The sequence below is a fragment of the Tigriopus californicus genome, chromosome 3 (genome assembly GCF_007210705.1).
Source record: "Tigriopus californicus strain San Diego chromosome 3, Tcal_SD_v2.1, whole genome shotgun sequence".
NCBI classification, from domain to species: domain Eukaryota; kingdom Metazoa; phylum Arthropoda; class Copepoda; order Harpacticoida; family Harpacticidae; genus Tigriopus; species Tigriopus californicus.
Genome location: NC_081442.1, coordinates 8,616,267 through 8,643,891, shown reverse-complemented (window position 1 = coordinate 8,643,891; position 27,625 = coordinate 8,616,267). Strand labels below are relative to the sequence as shown.

Sequence of the window (27,625 nt, the reverse complement as noted above, 5' to 3'; positions counted from 1 at the left end):
ACAAAAAAGCTTAATAAAGGGAAGTGCCACTCCTTCATTTCATCATGCAAGGAGGGACTGGGGAACAAACAGTGCGGGTGCACTTTGCAAAACCCGAAATGTAACCACACAGTCAAACTTTCTTGAAAACCTTCTGACATGCACATGAAACTTCTAAAGATGCAGCTTTTCCTCCTCATCCTGAAGGCTCCATATTTAGTAATGACTCTAGGCCAATCGTTTTCTCCAATATGATGTCTTGATATATCCAATATACATACAAGTTCAATAATATGCATACAAATTATACACATGTATGCATATTTATGCACATTTATCCATTTCTCCCACCAGCCTCAAATCTAATCCCCGAGTCTGACGGACCCTCGGCCTTTCCCAGTGCCAAGGCCTGCGCCGTTCTGGCTGAGAGTGAGGACGGTGGTCAGGATATCTCAACCTCTTCTCAGCAGCTCTCAGTGAGTTCCATGGGGACACAACTGCCACGGAATTTGCCTCCCGATGGCACCTCGTTCCGTCAGATCGCCCTTGGAAAGAGTCTGAACCAGGCCATTCCTGCGTATGGATACTGGAACATTCAGTTCTATCAATCAGAGGCCTCTTATGTGAATATGGACTTATCCGTGCCTCGAGGCGCCTCCGTGGGCTTGTATGCGAGACGGAACGGTCTTCCAACTCACACTAATTACGACATAATGGAGGTGATCAAAGGTTTCGAAGACTCGAGGAGCCGAAGGTCCTCTCGCGTGAGTTCAGTTTTCTCTTTTTCATCCGTTTGCTTTCCCTCATGGTGTGGTCGTTTTTTTTTTCTTCTTCTAATTTTCCCTCTCATTTCTTCAGCGCTCAGTGTCCAAATCATTGCCTCTTTTCCTCACCGAGGGTCATTGGTTCATTTCCTTTTACAATGATTACGGAGACGCCCAAACCCTTGGCTTCATGGGTACCTTGTCTCAAGAGCTCACCGAAGGTTGTCCCAAGGGCTGTAATGGAAAAGGAGATTGCATTGCCGGGCGATGCCACTGTCAATCTGGGCATAGTGGAAACGACTGCAGCCAAGGTAAGGTTGATGACAACATCGACGACAAAGACTCGGTTTCGGTGCTAAATCAAGGCATAATTATAATCATCAGTCAAGATTGAGCGAGCAAATGCATGCATGCATGCTCTCTAAACTAGAACAACATGTGAGTGAGCCGAGATGAACCCGATTGTTCTGTTTCTCATTTGTAGATGTATGCCCGGTGTTGTGCAACGGCCATGGAGATTATGTGAATGGAGAGTGTGTCTGTCAGCCCGGATGGAAGGGCAAGGAATGTCATCTAAGGCACGAGGAATGCGAGATCACTGACTGTAACGGCCACGGACACTGCGTGGAAGGACTCTGTCACTGCATTAAAGGATTTACCGGCGAATTCTGCGAGAAAAGTAAGAAAAAGAGAACCAGGGAAAAAGAAACACCATGCACAAAAGCTTTCCCATCCACTTTGGAATTCAAAGAAAAGACCCTTTTTTGCCATTTTCTTCGTTCCTTCGAAGGCCAGTGCCGAGCTCCACAGGCTTCGTCTTTTCACGTCGACAGTAGTACTTTAATGCACGACGTGTGCCGTCCGTAGTCCGTATATCTAGACGTATATATAGATATTTCTTGATCCTGTTCTCATCTGGTGTGTTCCATTTCAGCCGATTGCATTGATCCCACTTGTTCGAATCATGGGTTCTGTGTGGAAGGAGAATGTGTGTGCAAGAAAGGCTGGAAAGGCGACTCCTGCCACCAAATGGATGAGGAAGCAAGACAATGTCTTCCAAATTGTAATGGTCACGGACGATTTGATCTGGAATCTCAAGTGTGCCACTGCTCACCAGGATGGACGGGACAAAGTTGTGCCAAGCAAGTCTGCAATTTAGATTGTGGCGAACATGGAAGGTAGGAGAAAAAAGTGAGCGGGAGATGGAGGGGTCCAGATTTTCCCCTTTTTTCGGAAAACCATCTTAAAGGAATTACACAAAGAGGGGGAAGGGTGTCTCTGTCTTGACTCTGTACTACAATGTGTGGTGGAACAATGTGTGCATCTAGCTTTTTTGTGGTCTCGGGTTAGAGGGTTCCAGCAAAGAAGCAAACGATATAAGGATGAGAAGCCAACTAAAAAAAGAGGAGGGAAGGGAGGGTGGAAAGTGGAAACTGATTTGGCTGGACCACTCGTTAAACTGGGATAGCTTGTATTGATTGGAACCTATAGCACTGCTACTGTCTATAGCCAGGTTCCTTTTGGTACGTGCCGCTCCAACTTTTTCACCTTTTTTGTCCGCCCACAACGAGCGCCTTTCACGGAACGGTGCCAAAACGACATGTTGTGTGGCCAAATGAAGCAGGGCAAAAACACATCCTTCAATGGCCTTATTCGGTTCACCCCTGAATTACATCCTATATCATTTCATGCATTTGAGTTTCATTCACAGTTGCGAAGACGACGCCTGCGTTTGTCGAGATGGTTGGGGAGGACCACGTTGTGAGGAAAAAACTTGCGACCCACGATGTTCCATGCACGGTCAATGTAAGAATGGAACGTGTCTTTGCGTGGCCGGATGGAACGGGGTTCATTGTACTTTGGAGGGCTGCCCCCGGCAATGCTCCGATCACGGCAACTGTAAGACCAACTTTAACAGCGACTGGTACTGTCAATGCCAAGATGGCTGGGAAGGTGATGGCTGTGAGGTCGAGTTGGAACGTGATTGCAACAACGCTATTGATGATGATCAAGGTACGCACAGAGTGAGAGAATGCCTTAAGAACCCTCGGCAGTCACGAAAACAATTCACTTTTTCCCCCCAATTCAAAGCTTTCTGTCGTCTCGGTCTCTCTTTCTTATCTGTCCCTTGTTCTTCTTCCCCAATGTAGATGGACTGACCGACTGCGAAGATCCGGAATGCTGCGCCAGCACATCCTGTCAAGACAGCGAGCTGTGTGCCACTGTTCCACGTCCAATTGAGATTTTACTGCAACGACAACCGCCAGCTGCCACGGCCTCATTCTTCCAGAAAATGAGATTCATCATCGAGGAAGGATCTCTTCAACGATACGCCAAAAACACCGCATTCAACGAAAGGTGAGGGAGCTGAATCAGTCATTTGCCGGAGACGAGAGTGCCTCTGCTCCACATATACGTACCTCGTGATAGATAAAGGGCCACCACAAAAGAGATTGAAAGTCCATCTACAGACGTGGAACGTTCAGAAAGTCCCTATACCTTATTAGCCTACATTATTTGGTAGCTGAGCGGTTCAACTTGAGAACAGACAGTGACAGACACCCAAAGGGAATTTTGTCTTTTTTCATTTTTTTTCTCTGTTGGATGTCTTTGTCATAAATGTCCGAAATTTTAAAACTTCCATTGCTTTGAAGGTTGTTTATGGAACATTTTTTGAATACTGTTTAGATTTGAGACGTCCTTGCTAATACTGTTTTAGAGCAATCTCCTACCTTGCCTTCGTCTCTATTCATTTGTACATGCCATAAGGCTCATACTGTCCGGTTACTGATTTTGAAATCGGACAATATTGGCCGTTGTCGCTGTTGTTGTTGCTGTGATTGTGGTATACGCTTGCGTCTTTTTCCATGCTGTTCTCATTCGTACATTTCATGCTGCGTAGTATTTTTTGGAACTACTTTAACCAAAGGTAATTGAACACCGGCCACCTTCAAGGAGACAGCTATCAAACTCAATCCATCCTCCCTCTTTATTTTTAGCCGCGTGGCCGTCATTCGAGGTCGCGTGATGACCTCGTCTGGTCGAGGTCTAGCTGGGGTGAGGATCAGCCATGAAAACCAACTCATCGAAGGCTATACCATGACCCAGGAGGATGGTTGGTTCGATTTCATGGTTAATGGGGGAGGGGCGGCCACCCTTCGATTTGGAAAGAATCCCTTTCCACCCACGAGTAGATCATTCTTCGTGCCGTGGAACGAGGTACGTCTAGGGGTCCGTTCCTCTTGTGAAGAGCTTGATTAATGAAGTCTCCAAACTCAATCTTTACCGATTTGTTCTTTTTTTTCCCCCCTTCCCTCTCTCTCTCTCACTCTCTCACTCTCTCACTCTCTCACTCTCTCCATACAAAGGTGATTGTGATTGATCCAGTGGTGATGTTCATGAGGACGAAAGAAAACGACGAGACCAGAGGGTCATTTCAGTCCCTCGCCCAGTCGTTTCCAATCTGCAAAAGCCACAATTACGAAGTGATTCGACCCGTTATCTTGGCCTCGTGGCGACTTTCCCAATACACGCAAGCCAAATTGGACCAGTCTGAGGTTTTGGCCGAATCTCGAGTGTTGCAAGAAGTGGTGGAGGTGCCCAATACTCAATTGAAATTGGTCTACAGCTCGGCCAAAGCGGAGGGGTTCAGCTCGACCATCGAGCTGCGCTTGACACCGTCCACCATCCCAGACTCACTCAAGCTCATCCATCTCCGTATAACCATTGAAGGGGAACTTTTTGAGAAGACTTTCGAGGCAGACCCCAACTTGAAGTACACATACGCCTGGCGACGTTTGAACGTGTATAGACAGAGAGTTTATGGCGTCACCACAGCTGTGGTAAAAGTAGGATATTCGTATTCCGATTGCCCACACACCATTTGGGACGTACAGACCAAGAAGATTTTGGGCCAAAACCTCAAAGTCAGCCATATTGGGGGATGGGATTTTCACATCCACCATCGCTACAACCATCAAGAAGGGATCTTATAAAAGGGAGACGGGAGCACTGTGTTCCTCAAAGAGCGGCCTAAATTGATGACCAACTTAATCGGAGACGGACAACCCAGGGAGTCGCTGTGCAAGGACTTGAAGGCTTGTCTGAATGGCCCCTTGGATAAGGCTCGTCTGTTGTCTCCCATTGATCTGGTGGCTGCGCCTGACGGCTCCGTGATTGTGGGTGATTACGATTTGATCCGACGGATCCGACCCGATGGGACGGTCTCGACCGTACTGAAATTTCCCTCCTCCGACATGGCCTATCGATACAACATTGCCATTCATCCCAGTGATGGCTCGGTCCTCATATCAGATCCAGAGACGCACAGAATCATGAAGATCATCGACCTGGATCAGCCTCAGGACGTAACAAAGAATTGGGAGCCAATGGTCGGAAGTGGTATTCGGTGTCTGCCCGGCGATGAGGATGAGTGTGGGGATGGGGGCCTAGCCAAAGAGGCGAGACTCATCTATCCGAAAGGACTGGCTGTCAATGCTCAATCAGAGCTTTTCTTCGCCGACGGCACCAAAATCCGAAAGGTCGACGTGGATGGCATCATCACCACGGTTTTGGGTTCCAACCCACTAGAAAATACTTGGCGACCCCAATCCTGTTCGGGCTTCGTGTCTGCCCATGAAGTTCAGCTTCGGTGGCCAACCAAGTTGGCGATCAATCCTTTGGATAATGCGGTGCACTTTATTGATGACAACCTCATTGTCAAACTGACCACCGATGACCGAGTTCACATCGTGGCCGGACGGCCTCTCCATTGCTCGCGATTGGATCAAGAAGGCCACTACTTGAATTTTGCGTCCCAAACCACGCTCGTCTCACCCAGTTCGCTCTCATTTGCGCCCTCTGGGGAGCTCTTCATCGCCGAGAGTGATGCCCGCCGGATTAACCGAGTCTCAGTTGTGAATACTAATGCCAGGATCTCCATTTACGCCGGACGGGATTCGAAGTGTAACTGCCAAGAGAGTGATTGCACTTGTTTGGATGACTCCAATCTTTTGGCACTTGAAGCGGTGTTTGGAAGCGTGAGTGCCATTGCCGTCGGTCCCGATGGGCAGTTGTTTATCAGCGACCAAGCCAATCGACGCATTCAAGCCATCAAGACGTCCATTCCGTCGCTCTCCGAACAACATGAATACCACGTCTACTCGCCAGAGGATCGGGAGATCTACATCTTCAATCGATTTGGCCTTCATTTGGAAACCCGTGAGATCGGCTCCAACAAGGTCTACTACCAGTTCTTGAATTCCGTGTCCACTAGCAATGGAAAACTGATCGGGATCTCAGATTCGACCGGGGGGAAAATCAAAATCATCCGCGACTATTCCGGTCAAGTGAGTGCCATCGAGAATTCCTTACAGCAGCGTTTTGAGCTGGCCCTTGATATGAGGAAAAGGATGCTGACTCAACTCAAATCAGCCGATAACTGGACCACTGCTCTATATTCATACCACCGTTCCACGGAACTGATCCAAGCCCGGATTGCAGGCAATGGAGAGTACCATGCCTTTTATTACGATAGAAATGGGCGCCTCGAAGAGGTGATCACTCCAACCGGCGATAAGATATCACTGGTCTCGGATTTGGAGGTGGAAGGCGCCAAAGTTAATATCACAAAAAATGCTCGGAATGTCTTTTCCTTGCTCATTCATCCCGGAGTCATTCAGGTTCGAAATGGACAGGCATTCAGAGTGGCACGCATGAGATCGGACAGAAGTTTCATTGTGAATTCAGAGAGTAGCTCTCGCTATTCCTTGCGAACCATGCCATTTCATCTTCTTGACGGAGAGTTCGGCTTGGCAGAGAGCTTTCCCGTGCCTTCAGGAGAGAAAACCGATATTGGCAGGGACACGGTAAACTCATTGGAGTGGCAATACACCGTGTCCACTCAGGACAAGTACCAAATTGAAAAGAAGTTAAAGATCAATGGAAAACCACTTTTCTCTATTGCCATTCATCCCGATAGTGCGAGCGAGTTGATCCGCCTCGAGGACGCTCACGCCATCCTCAACATCTCGGGTGGACCACAATCCAGACGGATCAGTATGCAACCGAGTGGCCTATTTTCACCCGTCCTCTTGGACCGGAATCAGTTCGGCCAGCCATTGTCCTGGCGGTGGGGAGAGCTCGTCCAAGAAGCCGAGTATGACCGACTGAGTCGCGTACACAAAGTTTTGAAAGCCAAGCAGATGGCCTATGAATATGAATACTTGAGGCCCCATGGCAGACTGCCAAGTAAGGTGACAGTTGGCACTGGCGGAGAATACCATATGAAACGCACTGATGGACATGATCTACTAAAGGCTGTCGTCACTCCCTTGGGCCACATCTACGGCTTTAACGCTCGAATGGGCTTTGGGCAAAAGATCTTCGAATTTCATGCCCCTTGGGCAAATTTGCCCGCGGAATTATTCTTCAACACTCAGGGCGATTTGGTTGCCAAAAGTTGTCCCAATGGGTTTGGCAAGATCATCTACCATTATGAAGAGCAAGATTCGAGTCGACTCAAAATGATCTTAGCCGGTGCCTTGGCCATCAGCTACCATTATTATCCCACCACAGGCTTACTCAAGGGAGCCGAATTGACGGACGTTTCCACCGTTTCCGTGTTCAAAGCCGAGTGGTACTATCATGTGAGCTTGCTGAAAGAATACCACCAGATTCACCGAGTGCAAGACCATGCCATACTAAGCGATATCTTTGTACGATACCAGTACGATGGCAGCGCTCGAGTGTCTGGCATTGATGTAGTCATTAACAAAGAGACGCTCAAAACGATCGCCATTAAGTATAACGATCCTTTGGGACAACTGGAGGCCACCCAGGATCTCAGATTCCAAAGACAATCCCTTCGAAAGACTATTATTGAAACCTACAACAAAGACTTTGTACTCACGAAAGACTTGGACACACATGGCCGGGTGGAGAAGGTCGCCATCTACTTTAAAGGCTCGCAGAAGTTCGAGCTTCAACTTGGCTATGATGATCGAGGCCGACTGAGCAGCCGCCATTCCTCGCTTCAAGATGGAAAGGACGCCAAATTGGCCTTCGCCTACAATCTGAATGATCAATTAGAGTCCCAGAAGAGCAAGGATGCCGAGAACTTTGCTTACTCGTACGATGCCAATGGCAACATTGTCATGATCGAGCGTCCCGGAGTGGGACCGAGCTCTGTTCTGGGATATGACAAGTCCGATCGACTTGTCAGGGTTGACAATCTACCTTTCGTATCTTATGATGATTGCGGGTTTGCATGGAGACGGGGAGATCAACGATACGAGCATAACGTCCTCGGCCAAATGGTTACCGCGGTAGGGATGGGCAAGTTCAAGATTCACTTCTACTACGATGACCGAGGACGGCTCATCGCCAAGAGTGACCAAGTGGGCAACGTGGTACAATACCTCTATACCAATCTCTATCAACCGTGGCAAGTGAGCCATGTTCATTTCCCCAAGGCCGGGCGGACATATCACTTCATTTACGACGATTCTCAACACATAATGGCAATGGACACCAGCAACGGCGAAAGATACTACTTCGCCACTGATCAAGTGGGCTCGCCACTCGCTGTATTCTCGGCCAATGGAGACCTGATCAAAGAGATCTCTTACACACCTTTTGGTCAGGTGGTGTCGGATTCCAATCCCTCTTTTGCTTTGCCTCTGGGCTTCAGAGGAGGCCTGATAGATCAGTACACTAATTTGGTCCATCTCAGGAACCGAGTGTATGACCCCTACATGGGCATTTGGCTCACGCCTGAATGGGATCATCTGGCCCAAGGCATCAAAAGTCCTTTCGATATTTATACCTATCGCTTTTTTAACAACGATCCCATTAACGAGAAAACTGACGGAGGCGCTCAATCACAAATGACAGGTAAGCACACGGTCTTGATCACGAAAGTTACAATGGCTTCCTCTCTCGATCACCCGACATCTGTGCCACATTTCTTTTTCTTCTTTGTTTTAGAATTGAGTGATTGGCTGGCGCTATTTGGAATGGATATCAAGAAGAACTCGGGGATGGTTCTCTCCAATCCCATAGACGATAAAGCTGGTGCACCGGAATTCAAGAGCTTCCAAAGTTTGGACGTAACACTCGGACTGGAACGAAAGATAAAAAACTCGATGGACTTTCTTCACTCACCCGGCCTGCTCAAGACTGTTTCCTTGACCTCCTGCAATGATTTTTTGACTCCAGATCTCGGGGGTCAAACTGCAGTGGAAGCCAGTCCATTTGGAAAAGGGATCCTCATCAGCGACATCAACGGCAAAGCCTTGGTTACTCTCATCCCCGGGGTGGAAGGGGACGTGGCTCAAAGTGTGTTTGCCTCGGTTCTCAATGCTTCGTCCGTTCACGATGCTAGCCACAGCGGAAACCAAGAGTTCTTCTTCCTGAAGGACGATGAAAACTCGTTCGCCTCCGACCTACAGGAGCTCGACCGCTTGTCTGGCCTCTTCAACATCACCAAGGATGCCATAAGGCCTCGAGGCCGACAGTTATGTGCTGAATCAATCCGCTCGCCATCGGTAAAGATCTGTTTAATCTATGACACGGAAAGACGATTTGCCAACCGACACATTTACCGAGCGTCTCATAAACAAGCCGTCCGTCGAGCTTGGCTCCGGGAATTCGAGGCTGTTCAAATGGGCCATATTGGGGAGTGGACCCAAAGTGAGAGAGACGAGCTTTTGTCCACGGGCGAAGTGAAAGGCTTCCAAGGCCTAGAAGTGCACAGTGTTCACCGGTTCCCTCAGCTTTTGGGAGAGAGTTCCAATATAATCCTGATCCGCGATTCGGATCGACGCCGAAGCAAAGGCGTTTAAACCTGGAGAGATCCTAGAGATGCCTCGCCAATTCACATCATTGATCTCAAGATTGAATTTTGTTACGTATTGGTATTTAGTACTGGTTCCTACTCACTGTTGTTCCATGAAATGGCTTGGCGTTAGTGTTGTTCCGCGTAGAATGTTGGGCTGTATGTAAAGATTAGAATGTCTTTGTAGAAATGGCAATACTTTGTGGGAGTGGGGTGGAACTGTTCTGGTCATCCTCCCGTGGCACCACTCCGTGATACCATCTCATCATCTCTTATCTACCAAACAGGGCTGTGAATTTTCGTCTTACAATTATTACACTACCAGGACTCCTACTATTATCATTATCATTCTTATCTTTATCATCATAATGTTCGTTATCTCATGTGGCCCGTTTCATCCTTGTTCCTGTGTATGACTCTCTCTTCGTCGATTGTACCGATAAAAAGGGGCCTGGGAACACGAGGATGGGCCGCTCCACTCATTTGCTTTAAGAGGCTGTGATCAATCTAATTATCAATAATAAAGCTTCGTTTAACAACAACGGCACATGATTCATGTCCATTCTGTCATTTATTAAGCACACTTTCTCCCCGATGGTTCCTTCCCTTTCATCTCTCACTTCTTCTCGCCATCCATTCCATCACTCTTATTGTAAGAGCAAAGCTCTTTTGAGCTCTTGATGGCTGTTCCAAGTGGAGCACATACTGGGACTGCTGCACCAGTAATGGTAGCAGTCTAGTTGGTTGTAGTCGGTGGGGATGGTGGTAGCAAGAAAAGTCCATCTTTATGGGGATGAGCCTCTTCGTCGTTGCTCCCAACGACAGTGAACGTACCGCGCCCTATAACAATACTGGCACTGATGCCATCTTCTATTCAGTCTGTCAGGGGTGCCAATTTGGAATTAGGCACCATTCAGTTATGTCCGAAGTGGCATAATCAAAGCTGAACCCTCACTTGCATCGCTTCCTGAAGCCATCAATCGATCGCTAATCCGTGTTCCACGCGTCTCCTAATGGTTTTCAGTTGTAATCACGTCTTGGCTCGTTTGGAGTCTGTCCCGTAATTTGTCTTGACGGCGTCAAATCGCAAGTTACTCGTTTCAAGTCAATCCCAGTTTTCTCTATTTGATCCAACCAACTTTTCATTGAGCTTGACCAGAGTCAACCCATGACAAATGTCTTTTGATTTGAATCTTAATCAGGAAAGGGGTCGACCCCATTGCCCATATGCCAAAAGTGTCCGGGGACAGATCCCTCTGACTGAGCACATGTCACTTACTCATGATCCAGAGTGAATGTTCCAACGGCAAAAGAGAGCAAGAGTGAAGAGTTTCCCCCCCCTATTGCCCAATTGAACAGGAAAACAGAGGAAAGTTCTTTGATGGGTCGAGGAAAAAGAGACGAGATGTAGAAGGTGAAGGTGATGGTACTGATGGTGGTGAGACCGAGGAGTTTGTTATTGTTGTTCTTTTCTCTCTTCTAGAGAGTCTTGAGCCCTTTGGCGCTGACTGACTTAGTGGTACTTCCTCGAGCCGTTTGGGTTTTCACCCCAAAATGGACTCATCTATGGAGCACCGCAAGCAAATAAAGAGCCATAATGGCAATATTTTCCCCTTCTCAAAATGGGGAACTTAAGTGTTGGAACAGCAAATCTGAACGGGGCAAACCGAAGCGCGAAGTCGGCGATGGATGAACGAATACGTTGTACGTATGAGTAGTATGAGTGACGTTTCGCGGAACAGCCCATTGGACCAGGCAAATCTCGACCCAAAACCAAGCCAGCATGAGTCTCCGGCTCTCAGCATCTTCTTAATGGCTTTACTAAAAACTCAGCCACGATAAGAGTCTTCAAACTCTCATCAAAACTTAGGCCATGGAAGCAGAACCCCTTGGTATAATAATGGTAGCACTAAAGAACTGCAGTTGCAACTTTCGACTTCATCAAATATGAGAGGACGACTTCAAAGTTCGGGCTTTACCGCAACTCATTCATGATTCTATGATTCTGCCGCTCCATTGATTCCCGAAATACAGAAACCAAGGGCACTTGAAGTAAATCGGGGGTTGTCTCTTATTATTCCCATTATAATCCTCCTCCGGGGCTTTTTGAGCTCGCCTCATCATTTCATATCATACCTATGGAGTACTTCCTGAAAAGAAAATTGGGCACAACCTTTGGAGAGGATGGAACTGAGAGGATCAGAGGATGTTGTGCTTCTTGGTAAATCTAGCCTGCCAATGTCATGATGGAAGCGGACATCCATCAATCGTCATTGAAGCTCATTTGCCGGATGAATCATCATCATCATCATCATCCACTTCCAAAGTTCCTCCTTCCCCTCTAGCAGGTTCAGTCAGCCACTCATTTCTTTTCTCCGACAAGACCACGAAGGATTGAGCGAACGCCAAGCTCAGGCACGACATGGACCCACCTACTAACCCAGAAGGGATCCATCTACCCACAGGGACTGGCACAGCTTTTGGAGCCAAGGATTGTATTACCATTGAGAAGAGCTAGTTACTCCAGTGTATGGATGGAGTGTTCAGGAGTGGTTTGAAGAAACCTGGGAAAGGAATCACGACTCTCGAAAAAAAGCAAGAAAGAATGGATGGACATAAAAATAAATCACCTGGGAACTTTTTGCTGCTGTCAAAGTCCATAAAATTCTGACATATCCGAATTTAACTGGCCCATTTTGGCTACCTCTCTCGTGATGGTCGGAAGAGCGAAGGCCATTTCTATTTAGTACCATATCAGGCTAGAGTACAGTCTTAATGCTCCACCATTTTGACTTTGGCCAATGTGCTTTGGCCATCTCAGCATAACCCTCCTATTCCAATCGCTGAGGCTGAAAGAGGAAAAGCCGGAGGAGAAGGAGGAGCAAGAGCAGAAGAGTTTGGCAATGAAAAGATTTAAAGTTGAAATTCTTCCCCTTTCTTCCCCTTCGCTCTCTCTTTTTCTCATTCTTCTCCCTCGCCTCCATCTTGTCCCTTCGAGGTCCTGGATTGAGTCCATCCAGGGTTTTGAACTGATTGAGAATCGTTTCGCCTCAATGGCTCCATCGGTGAGATGGAAACACGTACATCATATCTTAAGACAAGTAGCCTTCTCCAATGGAACAGACCCTGCGGTGCATTCGAAACTATTTCTGAGATCGTGGCTCGAACTTGTCTGGTAAAGGTGCTCTTTGGTACATATCAGATTTGCATGTACTACGTACATAGACCAACTCCGGTTTGCAAGAAGTGTTCCAATTAAAAACTATTTCTAAATCCTTTAGAAGAACGACGACTTATCAACTCAAGCAAGAAATGGAAGCTTGCAGAAACATGAAATATGTTTGCATTTTGAGTTGTATTATTCTATTCAAAGGTAAATATACCGCTTGGGCCTGGCCTTTGCAGTGCATTCCATGAAAACGATCTCGCTCTTGCGAATTTTTTTCTTAAGCCTCTTGAATCAGAGAATGGGCAGTTTTGATAGCAAAGATGGCTTATGGTCAAAGCAGTTCTTCTCATCTCTCGGGGAAGGAACTCGCCATCAACTTCTTTGGAACTTGGAAACAAATATGGAACATTTGCATTGAGAGTGGGTCAAAAGGAGCAAGCGTACCTTTTTGAGTTCCAAGAAGGACGACCACTTCGAAGTCATTCCCGAGCAAAAAGGGCACCATTTTGTCGAGCCAAAAATGAAATATGAGCCAAGATAGGCTGCACTTCGCTTTCTTTCCTTTCTCCTGTTCCTTCTCATATCCACCCAAAGGGGGGAGGAGAAGATGATCTACTACTACATTGACTCTCGAGTATTTTGCAAAGGTCCAAGTTCCATCCAGATTCGAAATACAAAGGAGATCGAACAAGAGAGGGAGACTTATGCGGAGGATTTTGACCGTTCCAAGCGAGGGAGCAGTTATCTGAATATATGAAAAAAAAGGGTTCGCCTTACCATTTGATAAGATCTTGAAATGAACCGAGATCAAATCCCGAGAGAGGAATGGTGCTCAACAGATTTCTCTCCACCTTGGCTCAGGATTATTTAAATTTGCTTCCCAATTCTGATGACCTTGCGTAATAAACTTTCCTCGGGGTTTAGTTGGTTCTTTTCATTCTTTTTTTATCGTCAATTCTTCAAGTTTTTCAGCGGGAATTGGATTTGTAGAACGTTATAGCTCTACCTACCTATCTACCTACCCGCCAAACCAGTACCAGTCAACCCTCAACCCACCAGTCAACTCATCTCATTCGCCTCTCTTTCGCAAAGGTTGGCGGTCTACTTCATGTAGTGGATGGACGTGAAGTGGGTAAAAAAGGCTGAGGGAGCTTTTCAGTTTTCGGTGGCAGTGGTCACTCTTTCCCTCTGTCTACAGAGCTTGAAGGAGTTTAACTTGGTGGGGGAAGACGAAAGAGGAGCACAAGAGGGAAAAGCGAGGAAGAGAAGAGGACCGAAGGAGCTTGGACCTTCTTAGTCGAAGAAGATTGAAAACTTTGGATATCGAGAAAAATCTATAAATCTTCGTCCCTGCTGTTCCATATGAGAAAAAATGGCCAATCTGAGTGAAGTTAGGAGCCGTTCCCCGATGAACACAACCCAAGGTGAAACTCGCTTAAACTGAGAAGACGAGAAGTGCGTGCGTTCTATCTTCTGGACTTGATCCTGTCTCCTCAGGGCTGAAACCTTCTTTCCCATATTTAACACACTCGGCCAGCCTATTAAACCAAGACCAGCACTTTAGTGTTCTTTGTTCCCTCTACCTTCAATGGTCGTACGCGTTTTTCTGAGTATGAAGTGTGTTCCTCTTGTTCCGCGAGACGAACACCGGTAGTTGTAATCCTGGGCCATGTTCCATAAAAAAGGGGGACAACCTCGCACCCGCACCTCGATCTTCTTCCTATCTATATACTTTGAGAAGTCGAATTCATCTGCCGTAAAATTAGATTCCTCTAATTGGATTTATCCATCGAGACTCACCCACACACTCACACATAAGCCGTACACTGTGTGAGACACTGTGTGAGACACTGGAACTGAGACACTGGATTCGACATCATTGTGTGCTTGCCAGTTGTGTTTGCTAGCTTGCATTGGGAGTCGAGCCAAGCTCCTACGAAGAAGAGACTTGATTGGAAACTAATCACTTCTGCAGCTCTTGGGGCACCCAACATTACGCCACTACCCTCATACCCGTATTAGAGGGCTCCAGGGAGGGAACCGCCAACCAAAGCTCCATGGCACGGCCCTGTAATGTAGATGGTTTGGAATGGGTCCCGAAATTGAGGCCAAGCTTGGCAGGGTTGGAGGCAATTTGCTAAGAGATCCTGACGTTCGGTCGGCGTGACTTTTCATTGTGTGAGCGCGTTGTTGGATCGAAATTCAAAGCTCCGACTGAGAATATTGACGTTTCCTATTGATTTTGGCACTAAAGATTCTAAGAGGGGAGAACGAGCGAGCAGCGAGGAAGGTAAAGACCAGGGAATAATAAGATACCAACCCTCCCATTAGTGAGAAAATGAGCCCAAATTCTTGGAAAGTAGTTTCCACATTTCGCTTTGTTCGTGTTGTGCGTGCAAAATTAGATTTCTGTTGCAAACAGTTTGGGAAGATTGCACTTTCCCTGTCCATACGAAGGCCACGAGTTGTGCTTCGTCGCTTCCTCATTCCATGCCGACTTACTGAAGTCCAATTTGGAAAATATCTATGGCATCAAAGATCAATATTCATTTTTGTCCACATTTACCTATTATCGCTTGGTATTCCAATGAATGTTACATGCTTAATTTTTTGTGTGTAGTGATGTAGAGTTTCTGATGCTAATTGAGAGGTTGCGAGTTTACAAATCAGCGTTGCGTCAAAGGTCCGTTGGTTCCGCTCACGATTCTTTAATGGTTCACCTCACTGAATCCTATTGCACTAATGGTTTTTATTTCAGTCTTCACTCTGCTTCCGATTATGTTTCTAATAAGGTTATCTTAGGTTTTGGTATTAGGATCTAAATAAATCTCAATTTTTACTCTTTTTCTAAGTTTGAAGATTTGACAATGCAATGAATTTCTTTTAATTTGTGGTTTTGACCAAAACTTCCATTGAACTGTAATATGCATGAACTGAATTGAAGCAAATCTGTCTTTGAAATCATTTCAGATTAGGTTCTACAATTGTTCTGTAAATCTGATCGAATTCATCCTCAGCTGACGTATGGAATGGATGAAAGTCGCCAATATCTTTTGAATAGTGACTAGTGCCATTGGATGATGGAAAATGATGGAAATTAATGGTTCTGTCATTTCTCAATTGGAAGACGGTTTGTTGTTGATCGAACTTGGCATGTTGACAGTGGGACATATTTTGAGACTGCCTTCTTCTTCTTCTTCTTCTCGTTCTTCTCCACTCCATCTCATCGTCACCACCTCCATCCACCGGATAAGATATCGAGGGTGTTGTTAAAAAAGTTCACAGACCCTCGACAATCATTCCATGCGTTGCGCTATAAACCGACAATTCCAACTGGTCAAAAAATTCCTTTGGGTCGCTCTCGATTGATGATCTCACAAAGACAACCCCTGTTTAGAGGAAGCCTCTTAGTAACGTTCCTGGAGCAGTTACCGAATGTAGCTCTACGAGTTGCCAGCAGACCATTCGCCAGCTATTCGTCAATCTTTTGAGTTGGTAGCCCTCATTGTGGTCCTGGTTTAAAACAGATCACCTCTCGCCTCTCACCGATCGACTGTTGAGCGATCATGGGCCAATGGGCCCGCCAAACACCGTTCACAGACGCACCCCTCTCCCGTTAATGTCCTTAAGGTCGAGAGGGCGCACCCAAAAGTTCATTCAAAGTGAAGGAGGAGAAGATGGAGTGAAGCACTGAGTGAGTGCCAGGCAACAACTTGTTGTCCCTTTGGCCAATTCCTGTCAGTCTCCAGATGATTTTTGTCGAGGGGAGGTGAACCACCACTCTCACGATCCACCATGACTTCAACAAATAGCGATAGTATAAGAGAACAACTCACTTTGGACAAGAACATGGTGTCTTCAGAGGGGATCCGATCCATTCAAGATCCCACCCTCATCCGCGATTCCCGAGTTTTGGCCAACGTTCTCCTAGCTCCCGATTTGAGCCAAGTCAAGTGCACCAACTATTTCGATGTCCTCCAGCCCGAATTAAAGCCACACATGAGAAAGATCGTGGCCGAGTGGATGATGGAAGTGTCCGAGGACCAAGGCTGTCAACCCGATGTGTTTCCATTGGCGATCTCTTATATGGACCGAATATTGGCTCGCGTGGCCATCAAGAAGAGCCAATTCCAATTGCTGGCATGCGTTTGCCTATTTATTGCTTCCAAATACAAAGAGACCTCACCCCTGTGTGTCGACAAGTTGGTGGTCTTCACCGACTTCAGTACCACCGATATGGAAATTAGGGTAAGTGGACATTGTCCAACCACCTTCGGGCTTTCGTCATTGAATGAGATCTGATGGCAATCATCTTTCTAAATATATTTAGACGTGGGAGCTCCTAATCTTGGAATTACTCAACTGGGATCTTCACTCGGTGACGGCCCAATGCATCGCTTCCCAAATCATTCATCGGATGGATCAGTCCCGCTGTCCAGTTGATCTGGGGGAATTGCAACGTCTAACCTCCACATTGACCTCGATGACCTTGACGGAGTTCAGTCTAGTGCACACTCTCGATTCTGTTCAAATAGGCACTGCTAGTCTGCTTCTGGCCACCAAACTTTTGGAGGGCAAACTTGACCACCAATCCGGTTACTTTTCGGATGACCTTCACCGGAATTTGTCCATCATAACGAAAATGTCCAAGCGAGAAATCAACCGTTGCATGTTGCTGATAGAGAATCTCTTTGGTGGAGACATGGACGTTCCCGTATTGAAGCAACAGCCTCCATTTCATTCTCCCAGGAGTCAAAAGTATGCCAAAACATGCAATGAGCACAGCTCAATCACAACCACGCCCACAGATCTCCTGTCTATGGTCGTAATATGACCGTTGTCAACTCCAACCACCAACCTCTTGTTATCTGTGTTAAAATGGCCCAAACTTAATCAAATAAATGTACCTGATGAATAAATATAATCCCTATAATTGAGCATTGAAACAACCGGTTTTCGTCTGGTACAATACGTAGAGATAGAGACAGAGGGTGCATCTTCGTCAGTTTTGCCTGGCTTAGCCCCCTGAAGGTCTGCACGCCCCCGCTTTGTCGGCTGTGAGCGTTTGTTCCCTAAGTTAATAACCATTGTTATGCGAAAGCACATAATGATAGGGACACAACGACATTCTTTCGGTCACGATTGACAAAATTCACACCAACGAGACTTGATAATTTGAAGTGCCGCTAGTCTTCTCTTCTTTTCTGGGTTTGATGACATCTCGAACAGAGAGTAGACTCACAGATTAATTGCCGCCGAGGACCTCCGTCCGTCTAGTGGGTTGCTTGAGGTCCTACCTGGGCTTTGGCCCCGCCTCCTGGGCAATTGTACTTCTGAGTTTGTCGGTGAATCCTTTCTGGCTCTCCCCACGACACTGATGTTGATCAGAGACATTCCTGACAATTTGAGGAACCTTAATTTTCGCCCATATTTTGACACTCTCATTCATTTCAATCGTCTGGGATCAACCATTACTGGCGTCTCATTGTTATGGAAGGCAAATCCATCGAACTTTAGGGGATAGACCTTCCAAGAACTGGCACCCCCAGGGTTGGAATATGAGAGACCTGATGGATTTGTCGCCAGCTCGACTCAAATGAATCGACGACAACGACGACTTGGTGATGATCGAAGTTCATGTCGTTCAGGCGCTAATTGGCAAAACTTGGCAGCCAAAATCGTGGCTTTACCGTTCTGACTGTACGGCTTAATAGGGGTTGCATGGTAGGGAGGAGGAGGAGAAGGAGGAGGAAAGGGAAAACACATGTTCCATCCGAGCCCTGATGTCCCATGCATGATTGTACGAGTATGGTCAAGGGGTCAAAAACCTTTGAATGAAAGCACTCATTCAAAGGAGCAATTAAGCCACCAAGTAAAGAAGAAGAAGCGGAAAGAAGAAGTGGGCGGGTGGGGTCGCTTCTTTAAGCGAATCCGGAGACGGATTTTATGATCCTACTCCGTCAATGCCTCTTCCATAGTTGCCATGCCTAATAAAGGACTCCCACCTGTCTGTCTAGAAATAGCTAGTTGTCTTGACGATGAGAAGGAGGAGTGGATTTCTCGTGAAATTTGGCTATGAATAGTCACTCCAAAGGATTTGCCGGCACCATTGGTCACCAATTAGAAGATTGGAAATTCCATTGTCTCAACCACAAACACAGTTTATGATGATGGTGGACATATGCTCGCCTCATCCCATTGGGCTATCCCAGATCAGCTCTACTCGATCCTCGACCTCAAAATACGACGAGAGCAATACACATGTTTGTTAAAAATGATTATCCCGCTTCAACGAAAAAAATGGATGAAACTATCATTGAGTGACCGGCAATTGTTGGTGATCAATTCTCGTAGTTCTCAAAATTGCAAGACTTTTATAACGAGACTAAACACATAGATATAGCAGGACTAGGAAGCTTTCAATTCTGCGTTTTGATGATTTTAACACTGATAGCCCAATTGTTGTTGATGGACCGGTGAAACTAAAACCGGTGAGTGCACAGAGGAAATGAATTCCTCGTTATGAAGTCTTGGACTAGAAGGCAATACCTCAATGTCATGTTTGGACAAGTTCGTTGAACTTTTTAGGGGATTCATTTCCCGCTTGAACCATCGGTTAACTGTTGCAATTGCACCTCACCCAAATTACCATTAGTTGCAACGAGAAGGAAGGAGAAAAACCCATGTTTCTCTCAGACTGTTTCTAGCCAATTCTGGTCCCCCTTGTTGTGTGTGAAATATCACCCATCCCGAAAAGAAGTCCCCAATTGCAAAGTAACAGGCCAACACAGACGATCCAAGATAGTAATTTAAAGCAATTACAAGCGACCAACCCATGTAAGCTACAAGCAACCGAAGAGGACCCTGGGACCTGCCAAGTCCAGCCAAGAAGAATGCCTTCTTCCCAGGTCGACATTATAAAGCGACAAAAACAAAACGGTCATTTTCCTCACCTCGGCATGGATCCCCAGCACCAATGACTGACTGACTGACTCTGCTGGTAATGTTCAACTGTCTGCACCAACTAACTCTTTAGCAACAGAACCCAAATTAGTGCTGGGTTTGGTGGGAAAACCCTTGTAATATTGAAACAAGATCAGCGGCAAGTCGGTGAGCATGGCTGATTTAACTCGTGACTTTTGATTACAACAAGATTTGCCAAACAGCACTTTAGTAACGATTTGGAATTCAGATTCTTTGAAACCACCCTCCACTTTAATGGATGGAGATGAATGAACTCAACGAGCCGCCAAGACGGTTCTTCCTCGGGTAGTTTTTTGGACGTCCTTGGCCTGTGATTTAGTGCTTTATCCACGAAATGTCGACATGCAACCCCAAGAATTTTCATCAAAAGTGAAATTTTGTGACGCGTAACAAATTGAAAGCTTGGCAGGCAACACTGTGATTATGCGGGAGCCGGTTCCTTGGGCTTGCTCAAATTAAGCCACTCAGCGTTGTGTTCTTCTTGGGCATAAGACGAAGAAGAAGAAGATCCGGAGTGAGATCGTTCGTTGATTCTTCAGCAACCACTTTACCTACCGGGGATGCTCAATGCATAAAGAAACGGGTGACGACGGGGTCCCAGGGGTCCAAGACTGGAATTTTCAGCAACTCATCATTCTACGGTAAATGTGTGGGGGTTGGGAGGCTGCTAATTTTTTCTCTTCTCCAAAATCCCCGCCAACTCGGACGACGGACCAGATCAAGTCTATAGACCACCAAGAATGCCATGGGAGACGTCTGTCCACTAATGATCCAGAGGTGAGCTAGTTCCAACGGTCACACTTGATCAAAGCCAATAGGCAGTGATGTTTTATTCAAAGGTGCACCTCGTGGAGATCAAGGTCAACTTTTTTCTCTCTCCTCTCTCTTTCTGGCCCCGCAGCACGTCTCGTTTTTCGGAACTTTTGACACCCAATGCCCTTTGGACAATCCGATATTCCCGGCAGTTCTTGTGTCCAATCAAGGTCGCAAATCTGCCATCTGTGCTGGCGAGCACAGATCATGGATGAAGTTCACGGAGCAGGCGAGATGATGATGGTCAATTGAGGGAGTCAAATGAGAGCCTCCCATAAATAGGCCATGACAGTTGGGCAAGAGATCACCGTGCTAGTTGGTCTTTTCTACTCCATCGTCTTTATCTTCTGCTTCTTCTCAATTGACGAAGATGCCAGAAGTTATCTCTTGCATCCCCCCTTCAACAGCCGTCATTGACGGAAATTGGTAGATAGGTCTTGAAAATCAGACCCTTCGGTCTAAATTTATCGACAGGCTGACCTATCCAAAGACATTAAAAGAAGCCATTGGACGAGGGGAGCAAATAGCGATAGTCGAGTTGTAGGTTCAAATTATGTCTCATATCGGAATTTTGTACGTGTCATAAACCACACGGGGTTCAACGTTGTTTTGTTGGGTGGCATGGTGACTGCTTGCTCGAATGAGCCAACTTTTTGTCCCTAAGGCCATCATCATCATCATCTTCCTCTTGGATAGCTCTCTCATGATTTCAAATTCGACCTCCAAACGGCCAAGGAAAGGACCCCACTTTTTTGCCATCCCTCCGCGGAAAAATTTGATGTCTTGACGAGACAATGGCATTTCAACGGACTCTTGAGAAAAAAAAGCTCCTCCCGATCCGGCCAAAGGAAGCAAATCTCAAGCCAATGTGTTTATTGAAGCCATGTAGTTAGGTGAGAGCAACGACAACACCAACGCCGACTCGTTGGAGGAGCTCATGGTACCCGCAGGCTAATGAAAAAGGGACGAGCAACGAGGCATTCATGAGCGAGTAAGGATCAAAATGAAGACCGGCGCCTCTCCTGACCCTGGGGGCCCGAATTCACAAGGGAAACCTGAAAAAAAGATGACATTCCACCCGAGAATCACCCCATAAAGACCGGCCAAGTCTCAACTACCTCCCATTATTAGGGGCTAATCAATGGAACGAGACAAGGGGAACAGTTGGACTCAAAGAGGTAATTACAGTTCAAATAATGTCTTTTATTCGTTTTTATCGAGCGGGTTGATGGCCGTGGAACTGAGAATGTTTTCCAAGGACGTGAGATCACTAAAAGCACCGGTGCGTTTGGGGGCCATGGAGGTTCCAGAATCAGGTGAAGACGTCGAGCTGCTTACAGTGGAGGACACGGTTGGGCTTGTTGTGATACAGTGGGGTTGAGGCGAACCAACTATCAATCCGATGGCGCTATCATCGTTCTCCTTGTTTTCTTGTGATTCTTCAACCTCCTCCGGCCCTTTGTCGTCCTCAAACACCCAGCATCCCGGTTTCTTCTTTGGGGTGGATGTGAGATGTTCGGACTTGGAAGAACAAGGGTTTGATTTGGGGGAAGAAGGGGGAACCATGTTCCAAAGAATGGACTCCATTTGTAAAGAGCAGCTCTCAATCAGTTCACCTGTCACCTTCAGAGTCTTGTGCAAGTCGGGGGACTCCCAGCAAGCTTTGAATCCTGAGCTGTCTTTTTGCATTGCAAGCAATTTCTGTGATTGACAAGTGGTTAAAGCCAATCTAAGGGCGACCAGAGAGCGAACTCTAAATTGGTACAGGTGACAGAAGTCCCAGTCCCTGGACGCGAGGATGAACAAGAGATGGGCATTCCTGTAGGATTCTTTTCTAGCCCTTCGGGAAAGATCTCGGCCACTGGGAGAGGAATTGTTGCTGGAGGAGGAGGAGAAGGAGGTGATGCTAAGGCGCCAGAAAGAGTCAAAGTAATTCGACAGTTCCACAAAATTGATGTGCCAACTCAGTTTTGACAAGACCAGCAGCTCCCAAGCCTGAAAAGATGAACAAGAAGAAGACACATAGCTTTGACAACCTGACTTACTTGACATCACAATATTTTGTTCAAAAGCTCGAGTACAAAATGGCCCTCATTTGGGACATGTCAGTGGAATTCAGTCCCCTCAAGAAACAAAAGTGCAACTGAACCATTACTGCCCACTATTCGTCGAGGGTGTCCGAAAAAAACCTCACTAATAGTTTTCTTTCAAAAAAATAGACTCCGAACTAAACGGGAATCTCTCAAGAGATTACGGGGAATGACTCTTGTCTTTCATTAGATTACCTGGACTTCTGGGAGAGTAATGGATTTGGCAGAGTATTCGATCAAAATGGAAGCATTAATTGGAGGGTATCGCTTCTGTTTTGCCGCCACCGACACGCATGACACGGTTGCCAGTTGAAATTGACTCAATTTCACTGGACTGAGCTCAAGGAACGAATCCAGGATTTGAATAGCTAAGCACAACACGTTGAGCCTCCAGTCCTGCTCTTGGAACACCTGATGGATCCATTCCACAACTTCTGTCCAATGTTTTGGCTTGATTTCTTCAGCGATCGAACCAAGGGATTGTGGGCTCAATGTCATGTCACGTTGAACCAGATCGTTCAACCCTCTCAATCTGTCCTCTTGAATCTGGGCCATGTCCTGAGAGTTGAGGTGCTCCATAATTCACACTCACATCCACTCTGTTTACATCTTTTTGCAGTTACTGATCTGCTTTCGTCCCGAAAAGCTCTCCTCCTTTTTCCGTTGGGGATGTTTTCGGTTGCTTTTGCTTGGCGGCGTCGGTCTTGGCCTCGTCGGCGATCCGTGAGCTCAAGGTGAACCGTGTTTGACGGCGGAGAATGCCGATAGGACATCTTGAGGAGGGTCAAGTGGCTTCGGCAAGAGGCCTGGATTTTGACCCATGAGGATAGAGAAATGGCGCCAAACATCCTTTGAAGAGGTCACGTTAATGCGAGATTGACAAAACAGGCAGGGCTAAGAGAGGCTCTTCAGATTGGAAATGCATGAGAGAGCAACGACCATGGACAAGCAAGCAATTGTCTTGGGATTACACCAATATATTCATTGAAGACAATTGGCTCGAGCCCTCCTGCTGCGGAATCTAATGTAGTTGTTGAATGGTTATGGCCTCGTTCTCCCTCTCAGGTGTCTAGTTAGATGGGTACAGTACTCCAATGACAAGAGCAGAGTCGATGGAATTCCTCGTCTGAATAATGAGCTCACCCTCTTAATTTTCCTCGACTAAAAATAATCTATTGTCTTGACCTTGAATATTGGCATTTTAATGGCAAAGCTTTTATTGGACGTTGCTCTGTGCTCTGTCTGAGAGGGATCTTATTGCTTGTGGTATTCTTGGGCAGGGGGAGAGGAGAGCACGACGAAGAAGAAACTGTAAAAAGTTCAACAGTTTTACCTCAAGAATGATGGGACAGAGAGGGTGGCTTTTCTTGAGATCTCCTGAGTGATCGCTCGTCTTTCATTATGGAAATTGCAGGATGCGCCATCAAAAGAAAGAATTTCTAAAAAGAAGCAAAAACCATGATTTCATGATACCCCCACTCCACCAAACCCTCGGGAGAAGAGTTAATAAAGCCAAATTGTGACACAATAATTTCAGGTTGTGGGGCTTTCCGCATCTTGGGAGGGATATTAAGTGTTGCTCACTTATTCCGCAGATAACCATAACCTCCACCCATTGTCGTGTCCCAGAGATCTTCCTCAAACCCACCAGTCAGGATTCAAAGGCAACTCTCCCGTTTTCTTGCTGTACGCTGTACGCCCCAGACCATTCCAGGACGTTGGTAGTTCTTCTTTTCTGGTTATCCTGAACGTAATCCTGACAATTCCCATGTTGTTCGGGTCCATTCATGGTGGCGAGGGCTTGGTCAACCTAATCATGATGTGTACCCTGGCTTTCTACTATTGAGATCTCATGTCAAAACTCGAGCACCGCTTTGAAAAGGACTTTTTTGACGGTTGCGAAGTCCGAACTTCCCCGTTGGTTGCAACCCACCTTGCTCCACATCCCAGTGATTAGGGTCGAAACATCAATGGAAACTTGCACGAATACCAACCCAACCATGCTTGGCTCGCCATCGCTTTTATGTTGATGCTATTTTCGGTGTGTCAATGTCTTTTGTTAGCCTTTTGAAGGATTTCACCGTTCAAAATCGATGAAGGTATCGGGTACTAAAGCTTATCAGCATCACAGGCAATTGGTCTAAGCGATAGGTAGACGATATTACTTGGGCAATAATCAACGGATTCATTGAGGATGTACATAATGTGCTGATGGCAACCTGGGAGGCAAACTGAGCTCCCGTCATGTCCGTTTTTGGCAGTGTTTCAACGTGTTGAACTTTTTCTTCCATTCCAGTTAGAGTGGTCATTTTTGAAAATGTCCAAGTATAGGTGGTAGAGGTACAGGAAATAGTCAGTGAAGGATGCTGGGGACGGATTCCTTTTCGTATGTGCGTGAGTGAGTGTTGAAGTCGAGCTCAAAAGCCCTTGAGAATGAATTGGGGGGTCGCTTTTTGAAGAGTCCAAATGAGCAATCGCCAGTTTGCAGACCTTGATGATGATTCGTATGACACACCGAGCATCCCCGTCCGAGGACCAGTCAACGCGTCTACCGTCGTAGCAAGGGGGATCTCGCGAAATGGCGATGAAACCCACCATGACCCTCTGCCGAAGAGCCGGGCACAAATGCAACACCACCATCCATTTTACGGTCGAGATTGGCTCCGACCCTCAACATTCTGGGTAGTCTTTTAGGGCACCAAATATTTCATTGTCGCTGTTCCTCTCTCTCTCTCTCTCTCTCTCTCGCTCTTCCCCTTCTCGCAAGGTACTCTCTTTAGTATAACGACAATTCCAGAGCGAGGCCGGTAAACAGCTGAGGAGCAGAAAACCATGTGAATTATGACGGGTCTGACCTTCAAACTTCCTTTTAAGAATCAAACAAAAAATTCTCGTGCTGAAAAGTTGCACTTAATTGTCATGAAATATCAGCTCATTTGGCTAGCTAGCTCGCAAGCGAAGTACAACGAGTTGACTGGCTGACTGACTACTTACTCGGTAGTAGGCTTGTAACTGGCTAACGTGAAGTGAAGCAACATTTGGGTAGCGAGCAGAGTTCGAGCAATTTCCTTTTGACATTACGACACAACATGAGATCTTCACAACTGATGCTGCTCCTCTCGCTCTCTGACTCACTCTCGGTCGTCTTTCATAGGCAAAACTAGTGAATGAACATTGAACCGTTCGGTCCCCTAGATAACCGTCAAAAAGAGTTCAAGAGCGACTTATGGGTGCATAAATTGGGGACGAGACCCCTCGTCGGATCACATCCATCATATCGGGCACGTATGGATGGCTTCACAATACATATTAACCACCAGATAGATAGATAGACAGCCAGACGCATCCACATCTGTCGAATTATCTGATAACCGTTTATTTATTAACCTCAAGAGTCAAGTACATACTGTACATGTATAGTATAGCAGGATCTCAATGAATAATGCCATTGTTCACTGTGTCCAGAAGGTCGTGTGAACCCAAATTTGGCGATGGAGACATCTTTCAAGAGCATAGATCCATGAGACCTATTGCCGTGAATCCATCCAGGCATGTGTGAAAGGTTCCTTGACAAGAGCTCTTTAGTCACCCTTTTTTCAGGCCAGTCAAAGGCTAAGAAAAGAATCTGTCAACCCTGCATGCTTCCAGGCTAATAGTTCAATCTCGAACTGGAATGTTTCCCATCTTCAGTACTGCACCGTAATCATATAATAGCGATGGACATGCCTGCACTACATATACTTACGTTACTATAGACTAAACCTGGTCGCTAGCCCTGAAGAAGCCAAACGAAAGAAGGGTTACTCGAGAGCCCGGGGGTGAAACGACGAATCGATTTTACGGCTGTTTCGGATAAAAAATCAATTTCCTCTCCAGCCTTCTCGGTGTTTAGGGTGTTCAGTGCTCGAGCTCGAGTTGGTGGAGGGTCTCGCATTCGAACAACCACAACTTCCACTGTTCATGTGAGCATTTTCGTCGTTGACCTTGGGACCAACACTTTTGTTCAGCTCGGGTTTGCAACTGTGCGCCATTCAAGGTTCGAGGCCAGGCTCGCACACAAGGCAATAATAAGGTCGGCCATTTTGGGGGATGATATTGCCTGATTAAGGGCAAATGTGGCATAGGATCCGCATTGAGATCCAGTAGGCAAACTGTATTTGTGTTACATTGATGAAATGTGCTTGTGACTTCATGACATTTGAAGTCGTTGAAAGAATTCGGAAACTACGATCAAATATGAACCCTTAATTACTCGAGGGTAAAAGTGTCTGCTCATATCCGCTCTCTCAATCTCTAGGGCTAAAACACATTGTTGCATGCGCTCGATATTTGGAATGCCTAGACAAAGCTTGCACTGCAATAACTCAGGGGGAGAAAAGCGTTAAGAAATCACCTTAAGTTTTGGACTCTAACATTTAAGATGTCGTTCCGACTAATTTGAGACAGCAGGATTGATCGTTCGTGACAGAGGTATGATAAGCACTTGTTAAGATTCATTTATGATATTACAGTGGACAACGAGAATGAGAGAGAAAGACTCGCGCTTTTGAAGAGTGATCGACCTTCTCTGATCTGGAGAGGAGATTCTCTCGGTCAACACATGACGGAATTTGTACCTCATTATTGAGGTGAATTACTCAGCTTAATGGTGAAATTATAAGTCACATTCACGTGAGATGTCAGAGGAAATAACAGTCATGACAACCACGGATCTCGTTGGAATGGCGGGATGGAAATGGCCCGCTCATGACATGTCTTTCCAGCTTTTAATGCTTCGTATTAATGTTGTTCGGCCATTGTGCGACGCGCAATGTCAATGAAATCCGAGAGAAAAACCTTGAACCTGATCGGGAGACGCTCATAAATAAATGTCATGATTTAGGGCTCTAACCCACGAATACGGGGCTAATTATGACGAGAAAGCTCGGATGGTGACTCTCCCTGATTTCTGGTGCTTCATGTTACATGACTGAGAAACGAGCACTTGTTG

The 27,625-nt window shown here is 46.3% G+C and overlaps 4 protein-coding genes across 4 annotated transcripts; 3 read left to right on the top strand and 1 right to left on the bottom strand.

Moving 5' to 3' along the window:
- The first annotated feature begins 305 nt into the window (after nt 1-305).
- LOC131878126 (teneurin-m-like) lies at nt 306-1,610 on the top strand. The gene is made up of 3 exons (XM_059224026.1): nt 306-743; nt 838-1,054; nt 1,228-1,610. The coding sequence occupies exons 1-3, from the start codon at nt 306-308 to the stop codon at nt 1,608-1,610; spliced, it is 1,038 nt and encodes a 345-aa protein (XP_059080009.1).
- On the top strand, nt 1,313-10,124 carry LOC131878011 (teneurin-m-like). Its single transcript, XM_059223889.1, is given in 8 exon segments — nt 1,313-1,422; nt 1,678-1,921; nt 2,455-2,756; nt 2,894-3,101; nt 3,646-3,672; nt 3,743-3,962; nt 4,112-8,636; nt 8,730-10,124. Coding segments are annotated over 7 exon segments (6,288 nt in total). The 5' UTR covers nt 1,313-1,422; nt 1,678-1,772; the 3' UTR covers nt 9,587-10,124.
- A 5,786-nt stretch (nt 10,125-15,910) lies between these two features.
- On the top strand, nt 15,911-17,741 carry LOC131877865 (G1/S-specific cyclin-D2-like). The gene is made up of 2 exons (XM_059223679.1): nt 15,911-16,996; nt 17,079-17,741. The coding sequence occupies exons 1-2, from the start codon at nt 16,544-16,546 to the stop codon at nt 17,580-17,582; spliced, it is 957 nt and encodes a 318-aa protein (XP_059079662.1). The 5' UTR covers nt 15,911-16,543; the 3' UTR covers nt 17,583-17,741.
- Nucleotides 17,742-21,736: 3,995 nt separating this feature from the next.
- On the bottom strand, nt 21,737-25,793 carry LOC131877337 (uncharacterized). The gene is made up of 3 exons (XM_059222961.1): nt 25,630-25,793; nt 22,831-25,450; nt 21,737-22,540 (listed from the first exon to the last, which is right to left on the bottom strand). Exons 2-3 carry the CDS (start codon nt 23,212-23,214, stop codon nt 21,749-21,751), a joined length of 1,176 nt encoding a protein of 391 aa, XP_059078944.1. The 5' UTR covers nt 23,215-25,450; nt 25,630-25,793; the 3' UTR covers nt 21,737-21,748.
- Nucleotides 25,794-27,625: the final 1,832 nt, after the last annotated feature.